This window comes from Bos javanicus, chromosome 15 (genome assembly GCF_032452875.1).
Source record: "Bos javanicus breed banteng chromosome 15, ARS-OSU_banteng_1.0, whole genome shotgun sequence".
In the NCBI taxonomy this organism is placed as follows: domain Eukaryota; kingdom Metazoa; phylum Chordata; class Mammalia; order Artiodactyla; family Bovidae; genus Bos; species Bos javanicus.
Genome location: NC_083882.1, coordinates 55454432 through 55479585, shown reverse-complemented (window position 1 = coordinate 55479585; position 25154 = coordinate 55454432). Strand labels below are relative to the sequence as shown.

Here is a 25154-nt window from a genome sequence, read left to right as displayed (position 1 = left end):
GTCAGTTAAAAATCTCTTGATTTAAATTCAAACAATCCTGTATATAATATCTATCAATAATTTACATTCAACACATTTTTAAAATATCAAGTATTCATAATAATGTAGAATAACCAGAAAGAACTTTCATAGACTGCTAATGAGAATGTAAACAAAACAGCAACTTTAAACTATTTAGCAATATATACTAAAGCTTATAATATGCATATTCCAAGCAAGCCCACTTTTGGTTATATACGCAACAGAAATGCATACAAACATTCAACCAACAGATATATCCAAGAATATCCATAGCAGTACTATTCATATTAGCTCAAAACTAGAAACAAGCACTTCCCCCAGTAGTCCAGTGGTTAAGACTCCACGCTTCCACTACAGGGGGCACAAGTTCATTCCCAAGTCCAGTAACTAAAATCCCATATGCCATGCAACATGGCCAGAAAACAAACAAACAAAACCAGAAACTAACCAAATTCCCAGCAACAGAAGAACGGATAACTTCTGGTATATTCACACAACAAAAGACAACAGAGAAAACAAGTATACCTCACAATATGAATGACTCTTACAATATACAGTTAAAGCATCAAAGTCAGACACAAAAGAACAGACACTATATGATTCCATTTCTACAAAGCTCACAAACGGGTAAATTAATTTATGGTGTTAAAAGTCAGAAAAGTGGAAGTCACTCAGTCATGTCCAACTCTTTGCAACCCCATGGACTACACAGTCCATGGAATTCTCCAGGCCAGAATACTGGAGTGGGTAAGTTGTTCCCTTCTCCAGGGGATCTTGTCAACCCTGGAATTGAACCAGGGTCTCCCACATTGCAGGCGGATTCTTTACCAGCTGAGCTACCAGGGAACCCCATGTTAAAAGAAAGAGAGGAGTAGTAACTGAAGACGGTATAAGGGGGCTTCTGGGGCACTGAAAATATTCTACTTCTTGATCTGGATACTGGTTACACATGTGTATTTAATTTGAGAAAACTGAGTTTTCACTATAGTAAAGGGAGTAGAATAAATTGAGGAGTCCTTCTACTCTATTTGCTCCCTAAACCTACCCTCCCCACCTCTCTGTAGACCATTTCTGTCTCCAACTGAGCCAGGATAGGAGCAGAAACAATATTTAGCAGCTACTATATGTCAGGCTTCCCTGGTGGCTCAGCTGGTTTTCCCAGCAGTTCAGTGGTCAGGACTTCAAGCTCTCACTGTTCAGGGCCTGGGTTCAGTCCCTGATCAGGGAACTAAGATGCCCCAAGCCACATGGCATGGCCAAAAAAAAAAAGATGACAGCTTGATGAAGAGGAAAGAGTAGTAGAGACTTGAAGATGGAGGGCCTGGATTTGAGTTCTGGTCCCACAGTTGTTGTGACTCTGCAAAAGTCAGAGACTCTCTGGATGTCAGTGTCTTAAGACCTACCCTGTCTACAAGTTGCTCTAAGGATCAAAATGAGATAGCATACGTAAAAGGATTCTGTAGAGATAACACATTGTGGTTATCCATTTATTCATCTAACAAATATTTACTGAGCATCTACAATATTCTAGACTCTAGGGTTTCAAAGGTGAACAAGACTGGCAAGGTCCCTACTCTCATGAAACTTCATACTTGTAAGTGGGAGACATAATAAACAGATAAATGGGCAAGAGTTTCCAACAGTGATAAATGCTCTAAAGAAAATAAAACAGAGTGATGTGAAAAAGAGTGGAAAGGGAACTACTTTAGATGGAATAGTCATAGAAGGCCAGGCTGAAGTGACATAGCTCAAACCTCAAAGGATTCTTCAGCGAGGTAAAGAAGCAAGCAAACAGGTGCTGTAGGCATAAGGAACAAGGTAAGTTTGACCTGTTTGAAGCACTGAAAAAATGAGGTAAACCTGGAACACAAGGCTTAGTGAGAAAAACCATCAGCAGACAAGGCTGAAAAAGTGGACAGGGGCTAAATCCAATATGGCTGGATTGTTATAAGAATACTATCAGTACCATAAAGCTTTTCTTTTTATTAACGTGGCCAAATTGAATCATCATGCAAATTATCTAGTGTACCCATTCGCAAAAGTAGGACGTTTCCAACTTTCTACTTGAGCAACTCTATGGCCAAAAAATAAGTAGAAAGATCCTATACAATGGCCCTAGCCATAAAATTCTTAAGAACTACATACAAAAACATCATTTATTATGATGTTTGGAAAGTTAAATAGTTAAAAACCTCAAGAGCAAACAGAAATGACAGAATTATAGAATGATTTGAAAAAAAAAAAAAAGGTTTTTAACAGAAAAAGTGTCACTGCATTCAGCAAATATTTATCAAGCACCTACTTTGTGCCAGGCATGCTCTAAGCACTAGAGATACATCAATGAACAAATCAGTGAAGATTTAAGCAATAATTGAGCAGAAGATTTAACTGTAGAAATATAATACCAGAACTGAACTTCAACTTATTTTATGTCTCAGCATTTTCTAAAATAGGAGTCATAGGCTTAGTCATATGCACCTGTCAGAAAGCAAACTTACCAAGGAATTCTTAATCACTTCACTCCTATAAAATTCTGGAAAAGAAGAAAAAGAACAATAAGTGATGTGGAAGAAAATAAGCTCACTAACTCTTAATCCCATAAATTTTTTAACATATGCTCTAGTTAAAAAAAAGAAAAAAAACCAACACTTCAAACATTTTCAAGGGTCTCTCTATATATTTATCTGTAAAAATTAAAATACAGATAATTATGAAATAAAAGTTTTTTAATTGAAGCATAGTTGATTTACAATGTGTTAGTTTCTAATACACAGCAAAGTGATTCAGTTGTACATATACAAATATTTATTCTTTTTCATATTCTTTCCCATTACAGTTTATTATAGGATATTGAATATAGTTCCCTGTGCTACACAGTAAGACCCTGTCTAAAATTAAAAAGTTTTAAAGGGAAAAACACTGGTAAAGAAAGGTCAAAATCTATTAAGATTTAATTCAGTTATTTTTCCCTGACTGGCTCCTTTTACCCCAGAGTCTAAGGTAAGGCCTTAAAAACTCAGACTTTATTCTCCCTTAACTACTGCCATCGTCTACAAACAATTCCATATGCTCCGCTTGTCTCAAACATCTCCAGTGATTATCCATTGTAGTATGTGGAAAGAACACTCATCTAGCAACCAGGTGACCAAAGTTCTAGCTCTACATGTCATTAACATTCTGCTCTCATTTCCCTGGGCCCATTTCTTCATGACACTTTTGACAATCAGACTAATAATCAAGGCCTTCTGTAATCACTAAAATTCCATGATTCTGTACACCTTCATTTATACTGTAAATGTTACAAAACCTGAAGATACAATTAAGAGAGAGACTGTGTCAGAGGTTCAGTGAAGATACAATCAAAAGAAAGACTGTGTCAGAGGTTCAGACAGACATTCCTAAGAACCCTTCAATACTGCCTCTGTTGTCTCTGCCAAAGTTACGCTGTGATGCTCTGTCAATGCAGAGCCTACAAGGACTCTGTACCCGTATGCTGCTATTGGGCAATATTCCCCATGGGTGATGCACATATCACTGATACATGAGACGACTCTTCGGTGATACGTGGATAAACTTTACTTTTTTCTAACATTGAAATTTATGACTCATATACCCAACCCCTAATAGTAAGCTCCATAAGGGCAATACCATTTGTTTTGTATAACTGCTGTCTCCTCAACACATAAAAACTATTCCTGGCACAGAGTAGGCACTCAGTAAAATTTTGATTGAATCAACAACTTCACAGACTGTGGAAAAATGGACTTCTTAAAATATATTCAGTATGTAGCACTAGAGATGAAATTCAAAGAGAGTAAAACTTGCCAAAGTAGTCCACAAGACTGAAGTTTGGGAATCATCAAGCAGTAAAGGAAAAGTGGACCTGGATATAAAGTTCTAATGGGCAAGGTCTTTTGGTTAAAATGTTTCTTCACAAAACACAGCATCTATACTATTCTATGCTTGTCTTCCCTTAGAAAATAGTAATAGTGATAATCATCCTATTTTTTGGCAAGATAGCCACAACACACTAATGAAAAAAACAAGTTCTATGAGAGAATTTACCACAGGATCCAAATTTTTACAATTACACGAACAACATTTATCTTAAGTGATAGGGTTAGGCTGCTTACTTTTATTTATTGCTTGGCAGTTTTTAAATTTTTCTATTTTGAACAATTACTTTAAGAGAAGGGATAATTCTAATTGTTTTTAAAAGGAAAGTTTTCTTGATGAATATTTAAGTTACTGATAGTTTTTGGATATTTCAAGTAATATTATATATAATCTTTGAAAGATATATATTCTAAGACACATGAATCTATAAGATAGACTTCAAGTGAAATTGCAAGATAAAAGGAAAAAAAAGCTTGAATTTGATAGATATTGCCAGATTGTTCTCTATAAACACTGTACCAATTTACAGTCCCACTTAACAGTAGCCAACCCTACACATTTGTGTTTTTTTAATTAGTTAATTCACTGGCTGTGCTGGGTCTTCATTGCTGCATGCGGCGTTTCTCTAGTTGCGGAGAGTCGGCGCTACTCTAACTGCAGTGCACAGGCTTCTCACTGCTGTGGCTGCTCCTGTCACAGAACACAGGCTCTAGGCACTCGGGCTTCAGTAGCTGCAGCACACGGGCTCAGCAGTAGTGGCTTGCAGGGTCCACCGCAGGCTCAGTAGCTGTGGCACAAGGGGCCTAGCTGCTCCACAGCACGTGGGATCTTCCCAGAGCAGGGATCAAACCCATGTCCCCTGCACTGGCAGTTGGATTCTTAACCACTGGACCGCAAGGGAACCCCAACCCTCAGTATTACTCTTTTCATTTTTTCCCAACAGTTAACCAATGCCAATCATAAATTGGCTACATAAATGTACATACATATGTATGTCCATGTGTGTATATATATACATATGTTCTTCTCTAATATGCATACATATACTCTAATTCATTCCCAATATGTTTCTGGGGCGGGGAGAGTTTTAGGGCTAAAATTGTGTTGCTTGTTATTACAAGGTACTCTCACTTAATATACTTTTGTATTGTCTAAATTTGCTGCAAGTATGTAAAACTTTTTAAAGCAATGAAAAAAAATTAAAGCTATTCCTTTTTTCTTTTGAGAGAATTCCTCAGCTTAATCTATAAAGTGTCTAAATTAAAGAGTCTCCAACAAATATATTTCCAGCTCTAAAAAAATGAACAGCATTATTTTTTTCAAAACTTTGTTGACTAACTATATATATACATAAATGAAACTAAACAATTTGCTTTCCCCATTAGACCCTCAAAATGGATTTGCTAATTTTAATGGAGAAGGGTCAACAAAGGAGCCATTCAGTTTGGCAAGGAATCACCGAGTCTAAAGTAATTTCTAAAGTGTTAAATGTGGGCCTCCACTGTCTATCACTCTGCTACACTTTGATTGTCAATGAAATCAGCAACATGGTGCACAACAGAATAGTGAATTCAGGAGAATTTAAAGTGAAAAAAACAGTTCCAGTCCCCAATGCACCATGTATAAGCTTGACCCTGGACAAGTCAATTAACTTTTCTGGGCCATAGTTTCTTCACCTTTAAAGGAGAATGACACCTGGAAAATAACAGGGTTGTTATGAGGCTCAAATGAAATACTGAGTTAACAATACTTTATAAGCTATCATTGTTATTAATATAATTCTATGAATTTTTATTAATTCAACTTGAGCAAAACTATTAGACAAATAAATTTTCAAAAAGATATCATGCAAGACTAGTTTTACATGAAAGGGACTATTAGATACAAATTCTTCTCTATCCATGCTAAGACCTAAACAAACAAAGCAAGCAGAGATTGCAAAGCATGGTTCCAATGGCATGTCAAACATGCTATTATATAGCATTCCATTTATTTAACAAATGCTTTTTTAGTATCTCAACCTCACTCAAAAAGAAGAAACAAACTTAGACTCTATTATGAAACTATTTTTCAACTATCGGATTGGTGAAATTTCACAAGTTTGATTGCACAGTCTGCTGGTCAGGCTGTAGGGAAAAGGGTGCCCATGCACAGCAGATGGGAATGTCAACAGGACAATTTTGTAATATTTGTACTTCCACTCTGGAATTTTCCCCCACAGCCTTACTAGCACTCACACAAAATAATATATACCAATGAAACTGCTCATGGTAACACTGTGTATATAGCAAAAGATCAGAACAACTAAATGCTCATCAAAAGAAGTCAGTTAAATAAATTATGGCACAACTGTTCAATGCAAAACTAAACAGAAAAAAAGAAAATTAGAGAAGCTCTTTATGAAATTATATGGGAAGACATCTAAAATATATTAAGTGAAAAATGCAAGGCACAGAAATATATATATACATATACAATTGGTACAATTTTTACTCACAATTGCACAAAGAATCTCAGGGTACAGCAAAAAACTAGCAAGATGGAACAGGTGAGAGGAAGATTTTAATATAAACCTTCATATATATTTTTTGAGCCATGGACTGTATTAGCTATTCAAAAATTAAATGAAAACATCTGGGGGCTTACTTTGTGCCAAGCATTATTCCAAGTATTGGAAACAGTGCGGTGAACAAAACTGACCCAGAAGTTTCTACTCAAATGGAGCTTACATTTAGTGGAGAGACATGCATTCAGCAAATAAGTAAACATACAGTTATGTCAGACGATCTGGAGTATTGTGGAGAAAAATCCAACACAATAGACGGGGAGAAGAGTCACAATTTTTAAAAGGGTTAGTCAGTGATCAAGCAGAGTTTCTCTGAGGAAACATCTGGAGTGAAGACCTGGAAGAAGGCAGAGGAGCTAGTCGTGTGGCCATCAGGAGGAGAGTCCGGGCAGGTGCCTTAAACTGAAGCCGATTTGAATTCAAGGAAGGCAAGAAGGGCAGGAGGCATGGAACAGAGAGAACTAGAAGAGGAGAAAGAGGTAAGTGCCAAGAGGTGACAGACGGCCAGTTCATGAAGGCCTAGGAAACAAAAAGAACTTCAGCTTTTACTCTGAATGAAACAGGAAGCCACTGGAGGGTTTGGGGGAGGAATAACAGGACCTGACTTTCATCTTAAAGGATCTTGGTTGAGACCACACTGAAAAGAATGCATGGGCAGACAGACCTGTTAGAAGTCTACTTCAGCAACTCACGCACGATAGTTTGGAGGTAGTAAGAAAAGAGAAGATTATAGATACATTTGGTAGTAAGAACCAAAAACATCTGCTGAAAAATTGGGTATGGAATATAAAAGAGGACAATGCAGGGTGATTCCAAGGTTTCTGGCCAAGCCAATGGAAAGAGTTGCCATTTTCTGACAGAGGGATGAATACAGGAGACAGATCAGAGTTAGAACATCAGACTCACTGTTGAATCTATCAAGTTTAAGTCACCTCCTAGGCTCCAAATGGAGATGCACAGTAGGCAACCGAATACATGAGTATGAGTTCAGAGGGGAGGCGAAGCTAAAGAAACACATTTGTAAGCTGTTAGAGTGACAAGTGATATTTGAAATTATGACACATGCATGAGACCACCAAACTGAACTATGTAGAGGTCATCTTCTAGTGTATCAAAATAACTGGTTGGTATTCCAGGAAAGCACAGGCACTCACATTTCACGAGGGAGAAATAACTATGGCTGAAGAACAAACTTGATTTTATAAAACTTCCAAGATTAAGAAGGAAGCAGGATTAGAATCTAGTTCCTCATCCATTAACACAAAGCTTTGTTCTCTGAGAATGTAATAAATGGTGTTCAATTGAACTACCTGAGAAATAGACAATCTCCCAAGAGCACTAAAAAAAAGTGTCAAAAATCAAAAAGACTCACTCATAACTTATGCTCTGCTGTGAATTCAGCTGAAATAAAAGAATAACTAAGAAATCAGCATTTCAGATATTCTTCCAATTAAAAAAAAAAACAAAAACAAACTTCTTTTGAAACTGAGAAATGATGCCACTAGGTAGGTGGTACAGGTGGCTTTTAAGAAGAGCCCATAGGCCTTCCATTGTGGTCATCCTACACCAAGGGCCACATAATGATCATGCAATGAATATCCAAGTTTATCATCACAGCTCCAAGAAGACAGTTCAGTTCAGTCACTCAGTCATGTCCAACTCTTTGTGACCCTATGAATCGCAGCACGCCAAGCCTCCCTGTCCATCACCAACTCCCGGAGTTTACCCAAACTTATGTCCATCGAGTCGGTGATGCCATCCAGCCATCTCATCTTCTGTCGTCCCCTTCTCCTCCTGCCCCCAATCCCTCCCAGCCTCAGGGTCTTTTCCAGTGAGTCAACTCTTTGCATGAGGTGGCCAAAATATTGGAGTTTCAGCTTCAGCATCAGTCCTTCCAATGAACACCCAGGACTGATCTCCTTTAGGATGGACTGGTTGGATCTCCTTGCAGTCCAAGGGATTTGCAAGAGTCTTCTCCAGCACCACAGTTCAAAAGCATCAATTCTTTAGCGCTCAGCTTTCTTCACAGTCCAACTCTCACATCCATACATGACCACTGGAAAAACCATAGCCTTGACTAGACGGACCTTTGTTGGCAAAGTAATGTCTCTGCTTTTTTAATATGCTGTCTAGGTTGGTCATAATTTTCCTTCCAAGGAGTAAGCATCTTTTAATTTCAGGGTGGTATTAATTAGGCTTACTAAGGAAAGAGTTTTCTGGTTCCTCCTATGGCAGTGAAAAGTTACAGAGCCGAACATGCGGGCCCAACAAGTCTATTATGTCAATAGACTTCATTCAACCATGACATTCTGGAGCAGAGGGAAGTTTCAGAAATCATCAATCCTCTCATTTTAGAAATAAATCAACAGCACACAAGAGGAACTAAATGCCGCAGCCGAAGGGCTTGCCAGTCAGTGACAGACCCAATACCACTACTAGACACTGAACTTCCCTGTGGTCTGAAACCTGCTAGTCCCTTATTGTGTTAATAACCATTTTATTGAAATAACTTCAAGAAACAGTCCAAAAAAAAAAAAACAACAGAAATATTCCATAATAACTTCTAAGCTCAAGATATAAAGTAAACTAGAGAGGACAAGAAAAAGAACAACAACAAAAAAATCACTTTGTTTTCATTGTATCTCTTGGACAAGTTTTTATATCATGGTCATCAACCAGTCCCATGACTACTCTTTAGAAACTACTATTATGCCTGTTAACATTACAATTCCAATAATAATTGCTATCATTTACCAAATACTTAAAATGTACTAAGTTCAATGTCAGTAACTATTATCAGAGGTAACACTGGAGCAAGAACACAGAAGTTCTAACAAAGACAACCAAGAACTAATTATATGGAACCTATAAAAAATGTAAAGTACTTTGGCATTGTCATATATTGCTAGTGATGAAGCCAATTAGTGAGCAGCAGACCAAATGTAATAAGATCTGCAAAAATACTTATACCTTAGCACAGATAGTGATCAAACTGTTTCATTTTTCTTCTGGACACATAAGAAGACAATATTTTCCCATCCCCTGTTCACCTAAAAAGGATGATGTAACTCATATATGGCTAAGGGAATGTCATGGAATTGATGTAGAACACTTCCATTTAAAAATCTCCCTCAAATAATCCCTCTTCTTTGCCATACCAGAAGCATCATTGCAAAACAGAAGCAGCCTGGATACCTGAGCCACCAGTCAAAGGAGAACTGCCAGGCCAGTATCTGATAAGTAACACCTACACTTTTGAGCAACTTTGTTCAGTTGCTCAGTTGTGTTGACTCGTTGCGACCCCATGGACTACAGCACGCCAGGCTTTCCTGTCCTTCAACATCTCCCAGAGATTGCGCAAACACTGAACTTAGTGTTTAAGAATTTTATTATGTCAAGACACTGAACGACTCATAGCATTTGTTATAGTAGCTAGAGTTACTCGTTCAGATTAATACAATTGTTTTAAAAATATGCAGTGGTTAGAACGAAACCGAAGAATGAAAATAAAACTGTAAAAATGGTGGAATTTACAGTCCTTTTTTCCTTGTCCAAAAATTACATAGCAAGCTATTTCAGTATATAGTATATATACTGGTACATAGTTGGTATATAGTTACATACTGGTACATAGCTGTATATAGTTATATACTAGCTGAAATAGCCAGAACTAATACCAATGTAGTTTTAATCCTAATACAATATTCCTGCCATTATACCATTTTTCTTCTTTTACAGTTTTTAACATAAGTCAACTGATTATGTCAAAGTGTCTTTTGCCTAATATGTATTCAAAAGATGCTTGGGATTCTGAATCAAATATCTGATGTCCTCTTAGAATTATCACTTACGGAAGAATCCACATTTCAGTATGAGGAAATGAATTCAAAGAAACCATGCAATTCTAAAAATGAGTCCATATACACAAAGAATTACAGATATGATAAGATATGAACTGGGTCCAAATTTTACCACAAGACTAAAGGAATCAATTATATTTTAAAGACAAGCAAATTAGTACTAGATACTAGACTCAAGTAACCTATTTCAAATGACAGCTACTGAATAATTAAACATTATAAAGGAATGATAAATTTATCATTGTAAGGCTCAGCTATCCAAAAGAACTAGCCAAAAGACATGTTTCTTCAATATATGTAACAACTGCTCAAGAAATATTTTCAGACAGCATGACAACTTAGTTTTCTAATAAGCAATACTAGCAAGGGATGCAGAGAATCATTTGTGTTACAAAAGAATAAAAATGAGATCTAACGATCTGTGGGTGGCAAGTCCAGATTCTCTTACCTTTGTATACCTTTTCAGTGTTACACAAGTGAAGTGTGAAGTAGGTATCAAGGAGCTGATGGCCATTCCTATTAACAATGTTCCGGGCAGCAATGTTCCGAAGATGTCTAAGACGACGCTGAAACATAAAGAAGAACAAAAAAAGAGGAATATTCAGTTTTTCCCTCTTCTAAAACTTTCTGAAAGCTACAATTCAAAGATAAAATTTAGTAAGTTGTCCCAGTCATTTATTTGTTGAGCCAGCAACCTTAACCCAGTCTTTTATTTATGCCTCAATATCTCTTCTGTTAAATAGGAGTTATTCTTGCCCTATATCATTTACAAAGCTGTTGGAAGCATGAAATAACAGAAATGAAATATTCTTGAAAAGTATAAATATTATATAAATCCTATATACCTGTAGAATAGCATCAGTATTTCCTGGAATATTAACTAAGCAGTAATTTGCTTTTTTCCCATCAGAAGGATGCAAAGTCCAACTCACACCAACACAAAATTAGCAATTATTACATATACACAGCTCTGTTGCTAGTTCAGTCTGATGCCAGATCATCTGTTACAACCAAGAAAAGAAGGCAAAGACAAAAAAAAAAAAAAGTAACTAACACTGTTCACTTCATCAGGCCAGTAACCCAACTGTTGTCAGCTTAAATTCTCACTCGACCAGCAGTCAACCAGTCCCTATTTTTTCATCAGGCCTTCCTCCAACTAGATGCAAAAATTATTTGAAGTCATAAGTGTTGGAAATGCAAAAGCTCCAAAAGCAATAGGAGAAATCAACAAAAATATAAGATGCCTAAGTGTTAGTTGTGCAGTTGTGTCCAACTCTGCGACCCCATGAACTGTAGTCTGCCAAGCTCCTCTGTCCATGGGATTTCTCCAGGCAAGAATAATGGAGTGGGTAGGCATTCCCTTCTCTAGGGGATCTGCTCAAACCAGGGATCAAACCCGGGTCTCCTGCACTGCACGCAGATTCTTTACCACTGAGCTACAGAGTACAGAATACCTTAAGATACCTTAACAGATAGCCAAGTCATTTGGTATAAAACAGAAAAGTTGGCAGTCAAGTCTGAGCACAACAGATTCATTCTCAATAGCTAGTCCCCTGTGTCAGATTATTTCAGAGACTGAAAAATAGAAACCAAGTGCTCAGTTTTAAAATATGCTTAAAGCTTTCCCTTTAGGCCGAAAGCCCACTTTGCTGCGGTAAGTCCATCATCAATTACAGGTGCAGTCAGCCAGCAAAGCACAGTTCTTCCTTTCCATGCACACAGCAACCTAATCCTTTCTCCCAGTCTAGAGGTTAAGATTCTTGGACAGAGAAGGTTATTGTCTAGTAAATTTATTTAACATTCTAAGTATGAAAAACCCCCAAATGTGTTTATAAAAAGTTCTTAGGGGTTACTTTAAAAGACTTATATTTCTACAATCTGCCAAAGGTTTCCATTTCACACCCTAGATTACAGTGACTATATCCTCCAACCACATATTTTTCATTAGCCTTCTGAGACAAGATTGTAAATTGACAGGAACCACTAATAGCCTACATACATAATAATCACATCTATTTTGCCAAAAGATTCCAATCTTGGTCCTCTATTCAAAGACCTGAAAACATTACCCACAGCCTCCAGCATAAAGTACAAACTTCCCATTATTCCCTTCAAAGCCTTGCACAATCCAACCTCTCCATACTCGATCCTTACTTCCCACTAGATCTTCCACACACCTAACCCCCGGTCACAAGTGACTGTTTACTGTTCCATGAAAAAGATCATGTAAGGTCCTAGATCCATGTTTTTGCCAATGCTAGCTCCTCAGAGCTATCTACTGAGATTACCATATGGATTTTATCTCTCAATTTGTTTATATGATATATCACACCAATTGATTTGTGTATACTGAAAAATCTTTGCATCCCTGAGATAGACCCCACTTGACCATGGTGTATGAATCTTTCAATGTATTGTTAGAGTCTGTCTGCATTTTGCTCAGGATTTTGGCATCTGTGTTCATCAGTGATATTGGCCTGTAATTTACTTTTTTGTGATATCTGAAGCACTAAGATAAGTATTTTCATTAAACAACTGGAACAAACAAAGGAAATCAACACTCGGGTAAATTATGGATGTAATCTTGGTGAAGGCAGTAAATATACACGGGGACCTCTTGTGCCCTTTGTCTTGGTTTCCTCTTTAAAATATTCATTCCAATTTTATCATAAAGCTGATTATTTTTAAAAATATTAAACATGCGAAATGCCAGGCTCTATGATGCACAAGCTAAAATCAAGACTGCCGGGAGAAATATCAATAACCTCAGATAAGCAGATAACACCACACTTATGGCAGAAAGCGAAGAAGAACTAGAGAGCCCCTTGATGAAAGTGAAAGAGGAGAATGAAAAAGCTGGCTTAAAATTCAACATTCAGAAAACTAAGATCATGGCATCTGGTCCCATCACTTCATGGCAAATAGATGGAGAAACAGTAGAAGGTGAGAGACTTTATTTTTGGGGCTCCAAAATCACTGCAGATGGTGACTGCAGCCATGAAATTAAAAGATGCTTGCTCCTTAGAAGAAAAGCTGTGACCCAACCTAGACAGCTTATTAAAAAGCAGAGACATTACTTTGCCAACAAAGGTCCGTCTAGTCAAAGCTATGGTTTTTCTAGTAGTCATGTATATGAGAGTTGGACCATAAAGAAGGCTGAGCACTGAACAACTGATGCTTTTGAACTGTGGTGTTGGAGAAGGCTCTTGAGAGTCCTTTGGACTGCAAGGAGATCCAACCAGTCCATCCTAAAGGAAATCAGTCCTGAATATTCATTGGAAGGGCTGATGCTAAAGCTGAAACTCCAATACTTTGGCCACCTGATGCAAAGAACTGACTCACTGGAAAAGACCCTGATGCTGGGGAAAACTGAAGGCAGGAGAAGGGAACGACAGAGGATGAGATGGTTGGATGGCATCACAGACTCGATGGACCTGAGTTTGAGCAAGCTCTCAGAGTTGGTGATGGACAGGGAAGCCTGGCATGCGGCAGTCCATGGGGTTGCAAAGAATCAGACATGACTGAGCAACTGAACTGAAACTTTAATAAATTAGATTAACAATATTAATAATATGCCAAAGGACCTACTATGCACAGGGAACTATACTCAACATTTTGTAATGATCTATTAGAAAAGAAAATATAAAGAAGAGTGTATTTTTTAAAAAAAAGATAAAGAAGAATATATATGGGACTTCCCTGGTGGTCCAGTGGTTAAGAATCTGCCAGCTAATGCAGGGAACTAAGATCCCACATGCCACGGGACAACTAAGCTTCGTGAGCCACAGCTACTGAGCCGGCACTCTATAGCCCATGCTCTGCAACAAGAGAAGCCTGTGACCTGCAGCTAGAGAACTCCCCGCCTGCCACAACTAGAGAAAGCCTGCATACTGCAATGAAGAGCCAATGCAGTCAAAAATAAAGAAACAGAAGAATGTGTGTGTGTGTTTGTCTGTATAACTGAGTCACTGTGCTGTACACCTGGAACTAACAGGATATTATAAATCAACTAAACCTCAATAAAAATAAATAAGAATTAATAATAATAATTATTATATGCTAATGTTAATTTTTAGTTTTGAAAAATGTAAAATGGTAATGTATGATACTAGCCTTAGGGAAAACTGAACGAAGGGAATTCTGTGTACTGTCTTTGCAACTTCTCTGTAAATCTAAAATTATTCCAAAATTTTAAAAAATGATAAGCTATTTATTGCCTTTTTTCAGAACTAGGAGTGGAAAGGGGACAAAGAATGCCAGTAAAACAACACTTCACAAATATTATTTAAACAGAGCTCCTCTCTTCCATCCCCACCCATTCATCTCCTTCCTTCAGTCTCCCATCTCCTTCCTTCCTCCCCTTCCCCCAAGGTTTAATGCAATTAAAAAGAAACACTGGAAGGTTAAACCAGAAACTCAGAAAATGACCTATGGGGGTGAGAAGAGGTTGGAGGGAACAGAGATATAAGCAAGACTTCCCTGATACTTCGCTATGTGGTTTTGCCTTCTGTACCGTAAGAATGATTTACATAAACAAAAAATAAAGTTAAATAAGAAAAGTTTAAATCAACTAAACCTAGTCAAAAATATAACAGCAATACCAAAAATTACCACCAGTCTTAGGCTATATCACCCACCTTTGCCCAAATTACTACCCTATGAACCTAGGAAATATTAAAGAAATCAAGGTGACCTAAAGGATCCTCTCTAGTTCTCAGTTCTCCAGAACATCTGTACTTGACCAAAACAATGTATAATTACAGATAGTTTCAAATATTTGTCTGTTTTCCCAACTAGACTAAAAGTTCTATACGGGTGAGATTTGTTTTATTAACTGCTGTATCTCTAGCACCTAGATGAATAACTAGAAAATAGTAGGAACACAACAAATGGTTTTTGATTGAATTTATACATGTCCAAAATCACTGCAGATGGTGACTTCAGCCATGAAATTAAAAGATGCTTACTCCTTGGAAGGAAACTTATAACCAGCCTAGACAGCATATTGAAAAGCAGAGACATTACTTTGTCAGCAAAGGTCCATCTAGTCAAGGCTATGGTTTTTCCAGTGGTCATGTATAGATGTGAGAGTTGGACTATAAAGAAGGCTGAGTGCTGAAAAATTTATGCTTTTGAACTGTGGTGTTGGAGAAGACTCTTGAGAGTCCCTTGGACTGCAAGGAGATCCAATCAGTCCATCCTAAAGGAGATCAATCCTGGGTGTTCACTGGAAGGCTGATGTTGAAACTGAAACTCCAATACTTTGGCCATCTGATGCGAAGAGTTGACTGATTGGAAAAGAATCTGATGCTGGGAAAGATTGAGGGCAGGAGGAGAAGGGGATGACAGAGGATGAGATGGTTGGATGGCATCACCAACTCAATGGGCATGGATTTGGGTGAACTCCAGGAGTTGGTGATGGACAGGGAGGCCTGGTGTGCTGTGGTTCATGAGGTCGCAAAGAGTTGGACACGACTGAGCAACTGAACTGAACTGATACATATCCAGACAATTAACACAGTCAAGAAGGGCTTGGTATGACCTAGGTCGTGCAATGAACCTGAGTGGCCTGGAACCCATAGTGGATTGTGACACCCACCCATGAGATGGTGGGAGAATACAGAGCACTTCAAACCTAAGACTGGACCTCAGAACTGAAAGTCGGGGTCAAATCTTAGCAGTGCTTCTGGACTACAGCAAATTCTCAGCATTCACCTACCTACCTGTAACTGTACCAAGGTATACCAGGCACCAGGAATTCATGGCCTGGAGGCAACATCGAGCATAAATGTACTGCTTTAGACCTTGTCTAAACAGAATTAAATATCAGATTATCTCTTCAATGGCCTATCCAAAGATAAATTCAAATCTGTCTTATGATCTAAACTGGCTCAAATATCTCAGAAAAGTAAAAACAGTAAGTAATTAAAATTTATGCCAACTTTGGAATTACTCTTTGTTTTTGGCTGTGCTGGGTCTTCATTATTATGCATGCACTTTCTCTAGTTGCAGCACGTGGGATTCTCATTGTGGTGACATCTCTTATTGCAGAGCATGGGCTCTAGAGCACAGGCTCAGTAGCTGTGGCCCACGGGCTGAGCTGACCTATGCCATGTGGAATCCTCCTGGACTAGGGATCGAACAGTGTTCCCCGCATTGGCAGGTGGGGATTCTTAACCACTGAACCACCAGGAAAGTCCCAGATTACTCTTTAAGATAACATTCCATGCAGTTTCTTAAACTGCCCAATCACCTCACACTTTCTTAAAGCTTTAAGCATTCACAGTTAAAAAAGGCTCTTTGCATCTCTTTCTACAGCAGTAGCTTTAGGCAGCCAATTATACTCTAAAAACATCTATTCCCAAATTTGAATAGATTTTAATTTTTAAGTTGGAATTAAAATGGCTTTAAAGTCTTTGAAGCACTACCTAAAAAACATTCTATATCAAGGTTAAAAACAATCACTAGAATAAAATCTTATTCAGCTTTTATTTGCAAGACTGATGTATTATAGCTAGAGCACAATTCTGCTACCTGAAATGTTGGCAGTGGGAAAGAAACCGGAATGATCCTAAATCCCTCAACCTTTTTTTTCTTTTTTAAACAAATCTCTCAAGTATAAATTCTAAAACAAGACTTCATTGGCATGTTTTCTAGATTTGAAACATCTGCTTAAGTAAACAAGCATTACACTAGTATGATTGTAAATTGATGCCCCTAAAGAATCTAAAAGGGTTGGATTTTCTTGTTAACAGTACTAATGTTCTTAGAAAACTGCTTTAAAACCTGAGTGAAAGTCACTCAGTCGTGTCCGACTTTGCGATCCCATGGACTATACAGTCCATGGAATTCTCCAGGCCAGAATACTGGAGTGGGTAGCCTTTCCATTCTCCAGGGGATCTTCAAACCCAGGTCTCCCGCATTGCAGGCAGACTGTTTACCAGCTGAGCCACAAGGGAAGCCCAAAATGTACCCACAGTAGATTAAAGAACTTTTTTTGCCTTTTAAAATTTTGCTGTTTTATCTTGCCCAGCATCTATTTGGTTTAAAAAACAAACAAACAACAAAAAAGAACAAAAACACCTCAGATATTCCTCTGTAGAACTACCCTCCTCTGCTATCGATCTACTGTAGAATTAATCCCACTTCCAACTCCAAGGAGGATCATGTGACTCAGGTCAGGTCAATCAGCCCTGATCATTCCCTCCCCCTGACCATAACAACACAATTAGGATCCATGGAAAACCTAGAAGTTGTATTAAATAGTCGATTAAATTCTTTTTCCCCCCTACTGGCCCAGAACCTGGAAGGATATAGGGCTAGAGATGCTGGCTGTCATCTTTACATCATAGTGAAACCTGAGATGGAAACTGCAAGAGAGCAGAGTTCAGAAACCTGGAGCAAGACAGAAATAAGGCATTCTAAGAGTAAGGTAAGAGATACAAACTACTATGTACAAAATGGATAAGCAACAAGGATGCAATGTATAGCAGAGGGAATTACAACCATTATCTTGTAACAACTATTCATGGAGTATAACCTGCAAAAAGCAGAATCACTATGCTCTACGCCTGAAATTAATATTAAGTCAACTATACTTTAATAACAGAGAAGGCAATGGCACTCCACTCCAGTACTCTTGCCTGGAAAATCCCATGGACGGAGGAGCCTGGTAGGCTGCAGTCCATGGGGTCGCTAAGGGTCAGACACAACTGAAGCGACTTAGCAGCAGCATACTTTAATAAAAAAAAATAAAAGTCCTGCCAAAAGAATTTTAGTCTCTGTCAGTACTAAGTGAAGTACTGAGCAACTTCACTTTCACTTTTCACTTTCATGCATTGGAGAAGGAAATGGCAACCCACTCCAGTATTCTTGCCTGGAGAATCCCAGGGACGGGGGAGCCTGGTGGGCTGCCGTGTATGGAGTCGCACAGAGTCGGACATGACTGAAGTGACTTAGCAGCAGCAGCAGTATACTTTAATAAAAAAAATAAAAGTCCTGCCAAAGGAATTTTAGTCTCTGTCAGTACGACCAAATCCTACCTAAAATGAGAATAATGACAGAAACCAACCCTGTCCTGATAAAACTGTTGAAGATTATAACTAGAGAACACTTATATCATAACTGTTTATCAAGAATTTTTCCCACTAACAGGTTAGTAAATGAAAAGTATCATTCTAATTTAGCTGCAAGGTACAAAGAAATGTTTTGTTAAACATCCCCATATTTTAGAAAATGGTCATTTCTGATGGGTCAATCCATTTTTATTGATACAATTTTGAACCTCATCCTTGGTGACAGCAAGTCGAAACAACACCTCAGAACTAAAAGAAAACCAAAGCAACTTTTAGTAGTAAAGTAGGCCACTGGTGTTCTATGTTCTCCCCAAATGTTATCTTTCCTTTGCTGATATCTAAACTTGGTCATGGGGTCGCAAAGAGTCAGACACGACTGAGCAACTGAACTGAACTGAAACTTGGTCTGGCTTCTGAGGTATAAAAATGACCAAAGAGAAATGTGATGTGTTCCTCCTCTCTGCTGGAGAGTGACTCAGGGAGACTGATGATGGCTATCCTCCTCCCTCCTTGCACTCCTTGCTTATTAAAACAAGAGTAACTAAGTGTCTCGCTGTTCACTGAACCCAGGGTAGGCAAAGCGTGAGCGAGGAAGCAGATAGGAAGAAGCTGAAAGAAGATGCGAGGAGCCATAAGAACTGCGAACATTCTTTATTCGCAGCAGCAAGGCAGACATGCTTTATCCTCTAATGGCTGCCGCTGCCACAAGACACAGCAAGGGCTTTTCAGGTGGTGCTCATATAGGCATGATGCGCATGCCCAGTGCTATAAATGACCTCAGCTGTTATAATAACCATGCATAGAAACTGTTACAGAATGTGGGGCCAGAGCAAGGGAACATGGGGCGGGAGTGAAAGGGAGTTGGGCGAGAGAGCCTGACCACCGCCATCTTGGCTAACTGCTCTTTCCCAACACCGTGGTTCTTAAATATAAAGACTCCACAAATCTCCACCATCACCAAACTAAACTACCACCCACCACATACCTTTTATGGCTCCCAAGACCACAGTGAGGTATCTTCTAAGCAAATTTTGAGTCTAATATGCGTAGCTCTACAAGAGCTCTTACAAATCAACAATACAATCCATCAACTATCAGTTCAGATCAGATCAGTTGCTCAGTCATGTCCGACTCTTTGCAACCCCATGAATCGCAGCACGCCAGGCCTCCTTGTCCATCACCAACTCCTGGAGTTCACTCAGACTCAAGTCCATCGAGTCAGTGATCCCATCCAGCCATCTCATCCTCTGTCATCCCCTTCTCCTCCTGCCCCCAATCCCTCCCAGCATCAGAGTCTTTTCCGATGAGTCAACCCTTCGCATGAGGTGGCCAAAGTATTGGAGTTTCAGCTTTAGCATCATTCCCTCCAAAGAAATCCCAGGGCTGATCTCCTTCAGAATGGACTGGTTGGATCTCCTTGCAGTCCAAGGGACTCTCAAGAGGTCCTATAGAAAAGGGGGCAAAGGATATAAAAAGGCAGACCACCAGAAAAGAAATGGAAATGGTCAGTAACCATATGAGAAGATGCATAATCCTACTCATAAAGATATGCACACCAAAACAAATAGTCCAGCTTATGGAGACTGCAGTTTCCAAAGAATGGTCCCACTAATACGTCCCATCCCACATGCTCGCTTCCAGTGTGAGGCTGCCACTTCTCCTGTACGAAACGAGGTCTATGTTCCCTCCCCCTTAAATGACAACAGGCCTGTGACTATGGTAGAAATGATGTCATGTGACTTCTGAAGCTGAATCACAAAGTTACCTGGACCTCTTTATTGGATGCTCTTTCTCAGAATTCAGTCATCCCTCGGTAAGGATCTCTAGTCTTTCCCATTCTATTGTTTTCTTCTATTTCTTTGCACTGATCACTGAGGAAGGCTTTCTTATCTCTCTTTGCTGTTCTTTGGAATTCTGCATTCAAATGGGTGTATCTTTCCTTTTCCCCTTTGCTTTCCACTTCCCTTCTTTTCACAGCTATTTGTAAGGCCTCCTCAGATAGCCATTTTGCTTTTTTGCATTTCTTTTTCTTGGGGATGGTCTTGATCCCTGTCTCCTGTACAATGTCACAAACCTCTGTCCATAGTTCATCAGGCACTTCTGTCTATCGGATCTAGTCCCTTAAATCTATTTCTCACTTCCACTGTATAATGGTAAGGGATGTGATTTAGGTCATACCTGAACAGTCTAGTGGTTTTCTCCACTTTCTTCAATTTCAGTCTGAATTTGGCAATAAGGAGTTCATGATCTGAGCCATAGTCAGCTCCCAGTCTTGTTTTTGCTGACTGTATAGAGCTTCTCCATCTTTGGCTGCAAAGAATATAATCAATCTGATTTTGGTGTTGGCCATCTGGTGATGTCCATGTGTAGAGTCTTCTCTTGTGTTGTTGGAAGATGGTGTTTGCTATGACCAATGCGTTCTCCTGGCAGAACTCTATTAGCCTTGGCCCTGCTTCATTCCGTACCCCAAGGCCAAATTTGACTGTTACTCCAGGTGTTTCTTGACTTCCTACTTTTGCATTCCAGTCCCCTATAATGAAAAGGATATCTTTTGGGGGTGTTAGTTCTAGAAGGTTTTGTAGGTCTTCATAGAACTATTCAATTTCAGCTTCTTCAGCATTACTGGTAGAGGCATAGACTTGGATTACCATGATATTGAATGGTTTGCCTTGGAAACGAACAGAGATCATTCTGTCATTTTTGAGACTGCATCCAAGTACTGCATTTTGGACTCTTTTGTTGACTACAATGGCTACTCCATTTCTTCTAAGGGATTCCTGCCCGCAGTAGTAGATATAATGGTCATCTGAGTTAAATTCACCCATTCCAGTCCATCTTAGTTCACTGATTCCTAGAATGTCGATGTTCACTCTTGGCATCTCCTGTTTGACCACTTCCAATTTGCCTTGATTCATGGACCTAACATTCCAGGTTCCTATGCAATATTGCTCATTTCAGCATTGAACCTTGGCAGAAAGTGAAGAAGAACTAAAGAGCCTCTTGCTAAAAGTGAAAGAGGAGAATGAAAAAGTTGCCTTAAAGCTCAACATTCAGAAAACTAAGATCATGGCATCCAGTCCCATCATTTCTTGGCAAATAGATGGGGAAACAGTGGAAACAGTGGCTGACTTTATTTTTCTGGGCTCCAAAATCACTGTAGATGGTGACTGCAGCCATGAAATTAAAAGACGCTTACTCCTTGGAAGGAAAGTTATGACCACCTAGACAGCATATTCAAAAGCAGAGACATTATTCTGCCAACAAAGGTCCATCTAGTCAAGGCTATGGTTTCTCCAGTAGTCATGTATGGATGTGAGAGTTGGACTATAAAGAAAGCTGAGTACAGAAGAATTGATGCTTTTGAACTGTGGTGTTGGAGAAGACTCTTGAGAGTCCCTTGGACTGCAAGGAGATCCAACCAGTCCATCCTAAAGGAGATCAGTCCTGGGTGTTCACTGGAAGGACTGATATTGAAGCTGAAACTCTAATACTTTGGCCACCTGATGCGAAGAACTGACTCACTGGAAAAACCCTGATGCTGGCAGATTGAGGGCAGGAGGTGAAGGGGATGACAGAGGATGAGATGGTTGGATGGCATCACCGACTCAATGGACATGGGTTTGGGTGGACTCCGGGAGTTGGTGATGGACAGGGAAGCCTGGCGTGCTGTGGTTCACAGGGTCGCAAAGAGGCGGACGTGACTAAGCGACTGAACTGAACTCAACTCGGTGAAGATGCCAAGCAGCCACATGTTAAAGGCCTGGAAGGTGTTCTGCTCAGTCCCAGCTAAGAGCGTCCAGCTTAACCTGACACACAAATGACCATTTCAGCACCGAGCAGTTGAGATGCCAGAAACGCCATCAAGTAAAGCACAGACAAGTTGTTCTCACCCAGTCCGAAAGAAAACTTTTCATGAGCAAAATAAATGATGATGTTTTACGCCACAAAATTTTTTGTTTGTTACTCAGCAATATAAAACAAAGAAATCTATTAACCAAACAGTTTAGTTTCTGTCAGGTTGGTACTAGTAAGGAAAATGATGTTGGGGAAAATATAAACTGGTCCATTTTGGAAGGAGGGTGATTTAGCAACAATTACCAAAGTGTATATAATATTTGACCAAGCAATTCCACAAATCACAAAAATGTGTGCAAATATTAGTTATAAAAGCAAAAACTGAAAAACCACTCTTGAATTGTGGCATATTCATACAGTGGAAAATTACATAACCATTACAAAAACAAAGTGATAATATGAAACACAAACAAAAGAGCAAAAACTTTTAAATGTACACATTACTACTGTACACCCTGAGTGATGTAGATCAAGGGTTGGTCAACTTGTTTTAAAAGGTTCCGAAAGTAAACATTTCAAGCTTTTCAGGGTGCATTCTGTCTCTGCAAATTCTTTGGGTTTAAACATGGTTGTTTATAATCCTTTAGCCATGTCAAAATCTTTCTTATTTCATCAGTGGTTACAAAAAGCAATGACCATTAGCCACACTTTGCTAACCCTTAACGTAGAAAATCACTGAGTTATGAGACTTTTTAAAGTAGAATTTGATTTGAAAAAGTAGTCAAACTTGTTCTGAGTATCTTTCCCCTTCCCTATTCTTAATTCACTTCCTTTTCAGATCCAGCCTTTACTCTCAGCATGGGACCAGGCTAAAGGGCATGGAAGAATTAAGGCCCAGGTTAACTCAGGTTACTGCTACTTTGGCACACTTTTTTGAGGGGCAACAAAAGCAAACCTGGGAGAAAATGTTTCCCACATTTCCACAGAAGGTAAAAATGCTGAATTACCAAATCAAGAATGTAAGCTTGATAAATTAGGTCAGTCTTTTTAAAACAAAAAAGCCCGTTCTATATTACAGAATTCTATTTCATCTAATCTTTTGATCCCACCTGAAAGACTCATTGTGAAAAGTTTTGAAAGAACACAAAAATGCTTTAAAACTACCACTTGGGGCTACTGGATAGAAAGCAAATGATGCCAACAGGCAATGTTACAGATTTAAACAAACCATCAACTCTAAAGTCTCATAAAACACTTTACAGCTCCTGTTCCTAATTGAGAACTTTCTCTGACATAAATTACACAACCTCGGACCCAAAGCCCTCATTTTGACATTAACTCTCCTCTCACCCAAGTTCAAGTAAGTCCTAGAACTTAATTCAGTCACTTACTAAGCACTAACAGCCTTCTCCACAAGAAAAGACAAAATTCAATAACCTCAGATATGCAGATGACACCACCCTTATGGCAGAAAGTGAAGAGGAACTAAAAAGCCTCCTGATGAAAGTGAAAGTGGAGAGTGAAAAAGTTGGCTTAAAGCTCAACATTCAGAAAGCGAAGATCATGGCATCCAGTCCCACCACTTCATGGGAAATAGATGGGGAAACAGTGGGAACAGTGTCAGACTTTATTTTTCTGGGCTCCAAAATCACTACAGATGGTGACTGCAGCCATGAAATTAAAAGACGCTTACTCCTTGGAAGGAAAGTTATGACCAACCTAGATAGCATATTCAAAAGCAGAGACATTACTTTGCAACAAAGGTTCATCTACTCAAGGCTATGGTTTTTCCTGTGGTCATGTATGGATGTGAGAGTTGGACTGTGAAGAAGGCTGAGCGCCGAAGAATTGATGCTTTTGAACTGTGGTGTTGGAGAAGACTGTTGAGAGTCCCTTGGACTGCAAGAAGATCCAGCCAGTCCATCCTGAAGGAGATCAGCCCTGGGATTTCTTTGGAAGGAATAATGCTAAAGCTGAAACTCCAGTACTTTGGCCACCTCATGCGAAGAGTTGACTCATTGGAAAAGACTCTGATGCTGGGAGGGATTAGGGGCAGGAGGAGAAGGGGACAACAGAGGATGAGATGGCTGGATGGCATCACTGACTCGATGGACGTGAGTCTGAGTGAACTCCGGGAGTTGGTGATGGACAAGGAGGCCTGGCGTGCTGCGATTCATGGGGTCGCAAAGAGTCGGACACGACTGAGCGACTGATCTGATCTGATCTATAGCTCTGAACTTTCTATACTTCTTAGACATTTTGACTCTGGCTTGGTTTTTTTTAATCTCCATCCTATTTACCCCCAGTCTAGGGGGAAAGTCCAAACTTGCCCTTTCCCCCCATGATTCTTGAGGAGAATTACTCTAAAAAACAGGTCTTTGCAGCGACAGACCCAGTATTGTTCTCGGTGAGTGTCTGTCTCTCACCCTCCCTCTCTTATTCCCCTTTCTTCTATTTTCCTCTCCAGACTATGCTAGGAACTGTGGGGGTACAAACATGGGATTCCCCAGGTTCAGAGTACGTAATCTTTCTAAAGAACTGGAGTTTGTGCACACCAAAGAAAGCTAGTCTGAGGTAAAAGTATCCAGCATATACTTTCAAAGAGCATGTAATTAAAGAACCGTTACTATAGAAATATAAGACCGAACAAGATAGACACAGAACTATAAAGGATGACCGGGAGGATAAACACTGGAAGACAGAAGACAAGTGGCCCAAGTACACAGTAACATCGTGCTTGCAATCTGCTTCAAATTAATCAGGGTGAGGCAAGTAGTTAGGCATACAGATAAAAGACCTACCATGAGGTGACAGTTATTGAGGGTTATTACCAATAACAAGTAATAGGTACTTCGGAGTTTATTATCCCACCCTCCCGTATGTATGCATTTCAATATACATTGATACATAAAATATACATATAGATACTTCATTATTCAT

General features: G+C 39.1%; 1 protein-coding gene across 5 annotated transcripts in view; it reads right to left on the bottom strand.

Annotated features, from left to right (window-relative positions):
* The window catches only part of UVRAG (UV radiation resistance associated), a 335117-nt gene that overhangs the window by 285936 nt on the left and 24027 nt on the right, over window positions 1-25154 (bottom strand). For 2 of the 5 annotated variants that reach the window (XM_061380900.1, XM_061380904.1), the window contains exons 2-3: window positions 10793-10910; window positions 2520-2554 (exon numbers count right to left, since the gene is read on the bottom strand). In XM_061380900.1, coding sequence (XP_061236884.1) covers window positions 2520-2554; window positions 10793-10910 — 153 coding nt within the window. Of the gene's footprint in view, window positions 1-2519; window positions 2555-10792; window positions 10911-11189; window positions 11564-20597; window positions 21239-25154 lie in introns of those variants that run through there. The other 3 variants (XM_061380903.1, XM_061380902.1, XM_061380901.1) reach the window with 3 other exon arrangements.